The sequence below is a fragment of the Primulina eburnea genome, chromosome 1, assembly GCF_022965805.1.
Source record: "Primulina eburnea isolate SZY01 chromosome 1, ASM2296580v1, whole genome shotgun sequence".
NCBI classification, from domain to species: Eukaryota; Viridiplantae; Streptophyta; class Magnoliopsida; order Lamiales; family Gesneriaceae; genus Primulina; species Primulina eburnea.
In genome coordinates this window covers 42,243,270-42,255,009 of record NC_133101.1, presented here as the reverse complement: position 1 = coordinate 42,255,009, position 11,740 = coordinate 42,243,270, and the positions used below count along the sequence as shown (strand labels likewise).

Genomic DNA, 11,740 nt, shown 5'->3' with positions numbered 1-11,740 from the left:
GAAATATTACAGGTGTTACGATTGGGGAGGAATTAAAAGTTCTTTCTATATATGAAATTATCACTCAAATGATTGAAAATTCTCATGCTTTTATCGCACTACCAGATGCTTGGTACATTAGAAGAAATTTTTCACACTTTTCTTGGGCACAACTGAATATCCATAATAAACATGTGGGCTTGTTGAATATCAATAATTTATTATAACAGTTTGTTGACATTTCTTGATAAAGTTGTGGAACAGAATTTCATTTCAGAAAATTCACGACGGATGCTCATCTGTGCTTCGACTGCCGACCAATTAATTGATGATTTGGAAGCTTTTGTTCATAAGCCTGATCCGATGATAACAAAGATCAATTGGTCGCAATCAAGCAGTAAGAAAAGGAAGTTGGATCATTGATTCAAAAGTCGTGGATCGGTTTGCCTTTGTTTCAGTTTGTTATCTTCAATAAAATTCCAAGTGATATCTCTTTCATTATGTACTCTTTATTAATAGTTATTTTGACATTAGGGACAATGTCATATTCTGATTGGGAGGAGGACAAACAGATAAAAAAAATTTAAAATTAAAAAAAAAATTAAAATTAAAAAATAAAAATATATATATATATTATTTTAAAATAAAATCATGTTTATTGTTTGTATCTTAGTAATTTTTGCAAAAATGTTATACATTACATGTTTGAAATATTTAAATTAGAACATGCATTAATCTACTTAAGAATGTTTAAATTTTTATTTGAAAAAAAAAGTAAATTTTAATATTCTGATCAATATAAAAGTATGATTTATGAAATCTTTTTGAGTGATTAACCATTGTGATAAAATCAGCTATTAAAGTATATGGCCCAAGATATACCTTATAAGAGTGCCTAAAATTTTAAACTCACACATATTTTGTGAGTGAGTGGAGAGGACTGAGAAAACAGCTTTCGAGCCTTTATTGATTATGAGAGAAACTATCTATTGTTTAGATCTTGAGTTCTTATTTTGAAAAAAAAATGATATTTCTTGAAAAAAAAAGAGAAAAATACAAAAAGAAAGATATTGAAGATCTATGTAATTTTTAAGTTATATGCTACGACCCATATATCTCTCATAAAAAAAAAGAAAGAAAGAGAGAAATTTATTGTACAAATTAAATAAATATGTTTTCAAGAAGCATAAACTTAGTCTGATTCCATGATGTTATGAAAAAATATATATATATCAGGAAAAAATATATAATAAGAACAACTAGATTTTGAATCAATATATTTTCTATCTTTTGATTAGTTTGGCTCGTTTGTCTGTTTGCATTCTGTAAACCATTTTTCTGAGCATTTAGCTGTATTCCAACTCCATGAGAGAAATCGTTGCCATAAATTGAAATATTTATTAACCTGTGAAGATATGGAGTTGAGAATCTTACTAAGAATTTCTGAAGGCCGTTCACATTTAACTACCTGAAATAAGCTTTGAATTGATCATCTAAAATTATTTCATAAATTATAATTATGATGATCTTGATATAACTTTGACAGTTTTCAAATTTAATTTAAACACTTAGATAGTTTTGATTACATTTCTGTATAAATTAATCAATATGTTTTGTATTGCTATTAACGCTTAAATTGCTAGGGACTAGCAATAAGCTGGTTGGGAGGTGTGATAAACATAAAAATTGTACATTAATTAAATGTTTTATAATATAAATATATAGTTTTTGTTTTATTAAATGTTTAAATATTATATTTTTATAATAAATTGTATAAAATATAAGTTGTTGTGTAATTACAAGTTTTTACTATTTTTTACAGGTTCGATAAAACAAGAATAAACTTGACGTTGCAAATGGGATTAAGATGATTCTTGGACATGTAGAAAGTTGATGTTAATATCTACAATACTGGTGGCAAGCATGAGATAAAAATCCTCTCACAATTGGGATCAAATTAAGCAACAAATAAAGTTACCAAAGGAGTGGCAGTTTTACCATGCTCTAGTATTTTGACCATATCTCTCATATTAATTGGTCAAATGGCCTGAAAAAATACCACAAAATCCACATGTTTCTTTTATGTGAAGAAGCAAATTCGGAGAAGAAGATTTTCAAAAGTGATGTGTAATATAATATAATATCTTGAAACACCAATGAAGACTTATGTGTAAAAAATAATATTTTATTTGTGGTTGTCTCCCCAAATTTGGCTATAAATAGGGGTGAATTGTAATGTATTGAGATATCCCTCATTCTATGAACAAACCTTTGAGTTCATAGTATTTCTCTCTATATTTTTCTTTTAGTTCTTTATTTAAATATAATTAGCATGTTAATTTCATATTCAAAATTTTACACTTTGAATAATGAATAGCTAACTTCCTAAAGTTGAGATGAAAAGGTGAAACTCTTGGCATGATAATAAGGTTACTAAAAAGTAAGAATCTATGTTTTATATTATTTAATCATTATTTATTGTTTATGTTATATTTATTTCTTTAAGCATTTTTATACCCTACTTATAAGTGGGAGTTTTGATTTATTGTTGTTGTATGTTACACTAAATTCTTGAAACCATAATAAATGTTAGTTTGGTATTACCAACCATTTAAAGTGGATGCCTTGATTTATTATATATGAATATATTATAATATTAAATTACTTGGAACCATTTAAATGTTTATTTGGTTTTACCAACCATTTAAAGTGGGAACCTTGATTTACTATATTTAAATATATCATAATATTAATTGGTACCATTTAAATGTTAGTTTGGTTTTACAAACCATTTAAAGTGGGAACCTTGATTTAGCATTTACAAATATATATACAGCACAATAAATACTTGACAACATTTAAAGTTTTGTTATATATAATATACTTATTAGATCATAATATATAACATAATATAAATATGATTATTTAATATATTGGAACCTTTTTATTAAGTGGATTTCAATAATGTTCGTTAATGTTAACTTTATTAAAATACCAAGAGTGGATCCTATCTCAACTACTTAAATTAAAATTTGAACAATTAAAAATTACCAATTAAAGATTCAAACAACTAAAAGAAAAAATAAATAAAAAGACATTTTATTGGACTTGTAATTACCTTAGCTTCCTCGTGAATACGATATTCAAACTCATCGAATTATATTACTTGTGGACAACCTGCTCTTTGGAGTGCAACAATCAAAGTCGCAACAAAGGGGTCTGTGTCCCATCCTTTGTTGGTACTTCCTTTGTGCACATACATGGACCCATACACGGACCCAAGCACGGGGTCCGTGTACTTCATGTTTTGAGAAATATTTGATCGTTTGTTTTGGAGTTTCATGTCTGGGTTTAGTACGATGATTTAAATGAGGTCAAGCCACGAGTATTTTAGAATGTGTTAAGTTATTTATGGAATTAGGTGGTGAGCATGTATACCTACGTCTAAGTTATGCAAGTTAAGTATTTGAATTCATGTTAGCATGTGCAGCAACGGCCCCAATCGAAGTCCAACGAATCCCTCAACGCCAAGTTAGTATGTCTGATGTACAAGATAATATTTTAGTTTTTGAGGTATGCTAAATGTCTTGTGACCAAATTATGTTTAGGATTGGAAAGCATTAAACTATGAATGGGGACGAATCTGCCCGTTAAATTATGAACAGGTTTAGATCGAGATTGGAAAGCGATAAATTATGAACGGGGACCAATCAGCACGTTAAATTATGAACGGGGATCTCATGTATGTGGCAGTGGATTCGTACCTATCAGCCCAGTACTGTGGTTTAGTCTGATCAGGCGATTATGTTATGGGTCACTTGCATTGAAACATATCTCTACGCAAAATAATGAAGTTATGTATGTTCAAGTATGCAAGCATGTTTAAGAAAAGTTTATGTTGATGGCACGTCTAAGCACGTATGTACGTATGTTCAGGTTTTGTCATGCAAGTTCAAGTTTTAAGTATGTATGTCCTATTTTAAAGTTGCATGTGATTTTATTATGTAGTACTTGTTACTTCCAGTTTATACGTGTTGAGTTTTTAGACTCACTAGACTTGATCGATGTAGGTGAGGATGTTTATGAAGAGGCTGGAGGTGGGGACCAAGGAGCAGGCTTGGACTGAACGGGAGGCTAAATTCGAGGACCGTTATGTTTTAAGTCTTGTGAAAACATTTAATACTTTTGTCAAACTTTAAACTTCAAGCCTTTGTTGCAATAACTTGTGAGACATGGATTTTATTTCTTTTATCGAATTTTGAATGTTCTCGTTTATTTAAAAAAAATTAATTTTCCGCAAATTTTGATTAGTAAAATTACGGTACGTTACATTTGGGATGGGTGACCCCTTGGGAATTTTCCTAGGGTGCGTGTGAGTGAGGACATAAGCACGCTGGAAAGTCCCGTCTTGATACAGTGATGATAGTCGTCGAATTTGGGACGTTACACATTGAGATAGTTAAATTTCAAGGAGTTGGAATTTGGTGACTCTAGTTTGATGGAAATAAAAAATGAAGCTTATAAAGGAGTTTATGTGCTGATTCCATAGAACGGAAGGTATTGTAGTTAGCATGGTTGCTAAATAAAGAAAGAGAGTGGAACTGCCTGTTTTAGTAAAGGAGTTTTAAAAACTGCCAGCTGCCAATGTGGTAACTAACATATATGGTAAGTTCTAGATTTGGTAAATGAAAATTTTGATCTTCGAAATTTCGATTTGTTTCCTTTGTACATCAGTGCTCTCGGATCGTCGATCAGGGTGATAATGCGTTCAGAAATATGTTTTTAGTTAATTTGAAATTTACTAATGATTGTACTAGTAGTGGTGACTACTAACATGCACAAATTCTCATAATTGATCTAGAGGAGTCGAGAATTAATTAAACCAAATAGTTAATTTATAAATTAAATAGTGGTTATTTAATTTAATGTACCTATACATGTATATATTTTATATGGTGATATAAAATATATGTAAATGATATTAATATATCATGTATTATTAAAAGTTAATAAATACATCATTTATTAATTAAATAAGAGTTTTAATATAATGATATATATGTAGAGTCCTTGGGGAGAGGGACTCCTAATTAGATTAGGAGTCTCATTCTATATATACACTACTAGGACTCATAATACATATCACAGTTTTGCACTCAAAAACTTGCAAAAAAATTCTCTCTCCTCACAAAACCTCTCGGCCACCATATAGAATTTTGAATAAAAATTCGGCCAAGTGCATTCTTCCACGCCGTGTCGTGTCGCCCTGTATCTAGATTTTGGGAATTTAGAGGCCGCATTCTTTATGCACAAATCACTTGAGATTTCTAGTGCAAACCAAGATATGAACAATACTTCTGATCGTGGACCCAATTAGGCGATCAAAAGAACTAACCGTTTGGTGTCCGCTCATTACAAAATAGTTTGGTGTCCAGCATTTAATACTCGAATGTATAAATCTTAGAATACCTTATGAATATTTTAAATACACGACGTCCAAAAACAAAATTTTTAAACTTTCGCTACGTCTTATGTGCAAGAACACGATACACAACAACCTCGTCGTCGGCATCGCAAACCTACTCGCCCTTCAAGAGCCGCTTCAAAATGCGAAAAGCTTGATATCGCAAGGCAGCTCACAAAAAATTGAAGAACAAATGGAAGCACCTTGAGCGGAGGCGGCGTGGGAGGAGATTTTGAAGTTAACAGGCTGGATTCGGAGTCAGCCGCCACCAAATGGAGACCACCGTTTACCATGAAAGGTACGTTTCGGAAAAAAGTAATTTGCAACTGTTTGAAGCAGTACATTAACCTATAGTTTAAAGTGTGCATTTTGAAATTTAAGCATGTAATATATTTGTTTGTATTTTTAAATAAAAATATATGTTATTTAAAAATATTGTATATATTTTTGAACAAATATAATATTAATATATGTCAAAAGTTCTTGATAAGATTGATTTTTCTTCCTGATAACTGTATAATAAAATTTTAAAAAGATAGATTTGATTTAGAATAGTTATTGAAGGGAAATAATATTTCCGAATTTAATTGATATAATTTCTTGATTTAAATTATTTCCCTAACAATATATTTTCTTTGTTGATTGATTGAAAATAATATTTAATATGAATTTTATTTTTTAAGATAATGAGATAATTATGGAAATATATTCTAGATATGATATTTATTATAATGATTTAATGAAATATGATATCAATGGTTAAATAGAGTTTATTTCTAATAAAACTCTTAATTTCTTTATGAAATAGGTTTCCTTGTGGAGATAAAGTCTACATCTATAAATAAGAGATCAAGGACCTCATTGTGGGTCTCTTCTCTCTCGATCATACATACAAACACGCACTTGTGCACGTCGTGATTATCAGAAAAATAATTAGTCAAGGATCATGCTGTGTTGAAGAGTGGTGATCGCCATGTTGCCTTGAATGTTGCAAACATCTACCGACAACATCGTAACGATGTTGGCTGAAGATCGTGTTTAGTTGCTCGTGCTTTTCGGGATCACGTTTTTTTGTTTTTCTTTCTTAATTACGTTTTATAATTATTGGTTGTTTTAGAAAGCATTTGTTTTCTCAAAGTGTTGAGGAAATTGATTTTAGTCTTAATCACTAGTGATTGGTTTTTGTGCAAATGTTTTGGTTTCTAGTTATTAACTTTTGCTATAAGGCACCGCACAAGTATTTATTCTTGTGCAAATTTAATCTTGTCCATCTATTTATTTATAGTGAATTTGTGTTTCAAACTTTAATATTCTGTTGCATGTTGTCTTAAATGTTATAACATTTGACACAACACTTAATTCTGACAAAACACAAATTTATTGTCTTACTCTATAATTTATAATTTTACACTGGTGTTGATATATTTACACACATCTATCGAAAAACATAACTCTGACAAGTGGTATCAGAGATTACTCTTGATTTACTAAGTGCTGATCCTGGTTTTTGTTTTGTTTGACAGAAATATTTAAATGGATACATCACTTGCCAACGTAGCTCTTCGACCACCAGTCATATACAGAACCAATTACAGCCTATGGAAAGTCAAAATCAGATACTACATAAAATTCATAGATGAAAGGGCATGGCAGTGTGTCATCAATGTATGGACTTCACGAATCATGATAGATCAAGATGGTCACAGCTTGCCAAAACCTGAAACTGACTGGACTGCTGATGAAGTGCAAAATTCGAACTACAACTCACAGGCCTTGAATGCTATATTTACGTCGGTTGAAATGAACATGTTCAGTTTAATCACAAACTGTACTTTTGCTAAAAGTGCATGGGATACTCTCCAAAGACACTGTGAAGATTCTGAAAGTGTGCGAAGAACCAGATTGAGGATGCTCACTTCCAATTTCGAGATGATGAGGATGGAAGAATCTGAGAACATACTCGATTATGATCGGCGCCTACGGGAAATTGCTAATGAGGCGTTCAGTCTTGGAGACCCTATCTCCAATGAGCGTTTAGTTATTAAGGTCCTCCCTTCTTTGGTCGAAAGATTCAACATAAAAATTTGTACAATAGATGAGGCTAAGGACATTTCTCAGATGACTTTGGAAGATCTTATCAGTTCACTTCGCACCTTCGAGATGAACATGGATATGCAGAAGAAATATAAGGGGAATACTATAGCATTCCAAGTCTCAAATGACTCTTATGATGATCTTCTTCAAATATCCCAAGAAGCTAATGAATCTGACCTTTGTGAGGATTCCATCGCCTATATCACAAAGAAATTTAGGGATTATTTGAAAAGAATCATAGATAAGAAAGCTAGACAACCATCAAAATTTCCTAGTCTTCCAGCACTTGAAAGGCCACAAACGTTTCCTGCCAAGCAACAATTCCAACCAATAAATGAAGGCAAGGGATAATTTAATTCAAAGAAGTATGATTCGGTGCAGTGTAGAGAATGCAAAGGCTTTGGTCACTATGCCAATGAATGTGCTAACAGATTACACAATAATAAAGGCTACAATGTTTCCCTAAGCGGTGAATAATCTGATGTTGAGGAAAAGTCTACTGATGAAGAAAATCATACCTCCTTGACTTTATTATTGACAGAAAATCGCTTGCAGCGGGTGAATCCTTTAGGTGTTGCCACTCCTGGCCACAACATCTGCGAAAAATCAATATGTTTAAAATCTACAGCCTCTAGTAATTCGAGTGTAGATTATGAATTGGAAAATGATGATGAAGAGGTCACTCTTGACAGCGTACAAAAACATTATGAAGAGTTGTTTGCGGATTGGACCAAAAGAAACCAGCTTAACTCGACTTTTATGAAAGAGAACACTGAATTAAAAGCTGTGGTTGCTAAATTTGAAATAATCTTGAGCAAAAAGAACTTAGAACTTGGTAATACCAAAGAAGAGCTTCAAAAGGCAACTGAAACCTTGTACAAGTTCAATTTATGCACATCCAAGCTTGATTCCATACTTTTGATGGGAAGAGATGACAAGAAAGGATTAGGCTTCAAACACAGTGTGTTTGAGATTGGTGAATCTTCCAAGTCGACTATCTTTGTGAAGGGAAGGGATGATACATCCACACAACCACAATCCAAATCGCAGATCAAAAGCTGTCCTACAAAAATACAACCTACTGCACCCATTCCTAAGAAAAGAAAACGAATGTATGTATGTCATTACTGTTTTAAGCCTGGACATATCAGGCCCTACTGCATTAAACTCAGGGATGACTGCATGAATCAACGAAGATTCGGATGTTGCCCCGAATGTTGTCCAACATTTCCCGCAACACCTCCCACTATCGACCTACAGTAAGACAAATTTGGGTCCCAAAGGTATAAAAACTCACTGTAATGTTGTCTATACTTCATTGAAAACTAACACTGCAGGTCATTGGTACTTTTATAGTGGAAGCTCACGCCATATGACAGGATCACGAAAATATCTCATTGATTATGTTGAACAAAAATGTGGTAGAGTGACCTATGGAGGGGGAGCTAAAGGAAAAATTGTTGGAAAGAGAACATTGAATGTTGAAGGACTACCAAAGCTACACAATGTGCTTCATGTTGAAGGATTAAATTCGAATCTAATAAGCATAAGCCAATTGTGTGATGATAATTTTCTTGTCAAATTTGATAAACATACTTGTAAAGTTTTTGATGAAGATAACATGTGCATTATGACAGGTACACGGTCTTCGAATAATTGCTATCAAATAGGTGAAGAACTTTCATGCAAACATGCATAAATCACTGAACTCGACCTTTGGCATCAAAAACTCGGTCATGCAAATTTCAAAACCTTGAAAAATATGAGTAAGTACGATGCAGTACGAGGTATACCTAATCTTTCATCTGGAATATCATATGTGTTCAGAGATTGTCAAAAAGAAAACAGACTCGCGTGTCACACCCAGTGTTGCCAACATCTATGACAACTACAAATGAATCTTATGGGTCCTATGGAAGTCGAAAGACTTTGAGGTACGAAGTATTCTTTTGTATGTGTTGATGATTTCTCACGGTTTTCATGGGTTAGTTTTATTAGAGAGAAATCAGACACCTTCAGTGTGTTTAAACAATTGGTCAAAAGAATCACAATCTTTCATAATTTGTAGGTGAGAAGGATCAGGACTGATCATGGTAAGGAATTTGAAAACTCTTCATTCTCATCTTTTTGTGATAAGAAAGAAATTTCACATGAATTTTCGGCACTAAAAACCCCACAGCAAAATAGCATTGCCGAACGCAAGAACATGACTTTGCAAGAAACGGCAAGGGTGATGCTAGCTTCGAAGAATATTTCAAAGCGTTTTTGGGCAGAAGCCCTTAATAAAGCTTGTCATATTTCAAATAGGGTCTATTTGAGAAGTGGTTCAACCATGACTTCTTATGAAATAATCATGGGAAAGAAGCCTAATCTTAAATACTTTCATGTTTTTGGTTGTTTTTGTTACACTTTGAATGATAGGGATCAACTTGCAAAGTTTGATTGAAAGAGTGATAATTGTTTGTTTTTGGGATATGTCACTAATAGTCGAGCTTATCGCATGTTTTAAGAACAAGGACTATTATGGAATACATTAATGTTGTTTTTGATGATTGTGCAGATCTCGAGAAGAAAACTGCTGAAGATGACGTTGAAGACCTTTTGGAAAATCCAATTTCACTAGAAGATGCAGATGTTGCCCCAGATGTTTCAACATCTGGCACAACACGTGACACTGAAGTCACTGAATCTGAAGAAGAAACGCATAGCGATGATGATGCATTAGATGATGGACCAAATGTTCAAAGAAAAATTCAGAAAAATCATCCATCATCTCAAATAATCGGAAATATGTGAGATGATGTTCACACTCGAAAGAAAGAGAAAGTTTATTACCGAAATATGGCTGGACTTATATGCATGAGCTCTACATACATTTTAGATTTTCATGTTTTATATCCGATTTCGAACCCAAAAATGTTGATGAGGCTTTGAAAGATGAATTTTGGATTAATGCAATGCATGATGAGCTTGAGCAATTTGTTCGAAATGATTTGTGGAACTTGGTTCCACCTCCTGACCATGGAAATATAAATGGTACAAAATGGATTTTCAAAAATAAAACCGATGAGTCAGGAAAAATCATTCGAAACAAAGCAAGGTTGGTTGCTCAAGGGTATACACAGGGGTAGGGGGTTGACTTTGATTAGACCTTTGCTCCTATAGACCGTATTGAGTCAGTTCGACTATTGCTAGCCATTTCATGCTACATGAAAATCAAACTTTTTCAAATGTATGTTAAAAGTGCATTTTTAAATGGAAAATTGAGTGAAGAAGTGTATGTTAGACAACCTAAGGGTTTTTAGGATCCACGCCATTTGCATCATGTTTACAAATTGAAGAAGGCACTCTATGGTTTGAAGCAAGCACCATGTGCATGGTATGGAGATTAACAGAATATCTACTTGAAATTTGCTTCAAACGAGATGAGGTAGACAAAACTCTATTTATTCAAAAGTCCAAATGTGATATTCTTATTTGTGAAGTCTATGTTGATGATATAATCTTTGGTTCTTCATCTTAAAAGCATGCTAATGATTGTTTTGAGTGTATGTCTTCTACTTTTGAAATTAACATGGTTGGTGAATTAAGTTTCTTTCTTGGTTTGCAAATTAAACAAATGCATGATGGTATTTTTCTATGTCAAAGTAAGTATTCTAAGAATTTGATTAAGAAATTTGCTAATGAAAACACCAAACATATGAGAACTCCTATAGGCTCGACTGAAAAATTGTGCAAAGATGATGCTGCCGAAAATGTTGACAACACTTTATACCTCAGCATCATAGGAAGTGTGGGGCCCTCAGATCCTAATCGTTATTACAATGTAATTTGATTATGGTTAATTAATTACAGCGGAAAACGAGTTTAAATTTTCTTTACAATGAGCCCAAAACGTGTCAACTGTAATTATAATACTAAAATTAGTAAATCATATATTCTCGTCTTAACATGTCACAATATAAAACAAGCCCACACATAATCCAGATCAAATACATACAAACAAACTCATATCCTCGGGATATACCCCGGTATACAGATATATATACATATATACTGGGAAAGACCACGAAACCTCAAATCAACCATGACTCCCTCCAGAAGTACCATCTCCGGTCTCCTGATATCCTAGAGTAACTGCCATTGTCCACACACAAAGACAACAACATCCTCCCTTGGGGTGAGCAAAGCTCCGTATTGAAC

At 32.7% G+C, this 11,740-nt stretch overlaps 1 protein-coding gene across 1 annotated transcript; it reads left to right on the top strand.

Moving 5' to 3' along the window:
• Positions 1-6,976: 6,976 nt before the first annotated feature.
• On the top strand, positions 6,977-10,668 carry LOC140807082 (uncharacterized). The gene is made up of 5 exons (XM_073163759.1): positions 6,977-7,877; positions 8,079-8,513; positions 8,875-9,174; positions 10,098-10,329; positions 10,419-10,668. The coding sequence occupies exons 1-5, from the start codon at positions 6,977-6,979 to the stop codon at positions 10,666-10,668; spliced, it is 2,118 nt and encodes a 705-aa protein (XP_073019860.1).
• The last annotated feature ends 1,072 nt before the right edge of the window (positions 10,669-11,740 follow it).

Coding starts and splice junctions, on each gene's coding strand:
- LOC140807082 (XM_073163759.1), top strand. CDS start 6,977: ATGGATACATCACTTGCCAACGTAGCTCTTCGACCACCAGTCATATAC. Junction 7,878..8,078: donor ATTCCAACCAATAAATGAAG/GCAAGGGATAAT, acceptor TATTATTGACAG/AAAATCGCTTGCAGCGGGTG. Junction 10,330..10,418: donor TCTCAAATAATCGGAAATAT/GTGAGATGATGT, acceptor CATACATTTTAG/ATTTTCATGTTTTATATCCG.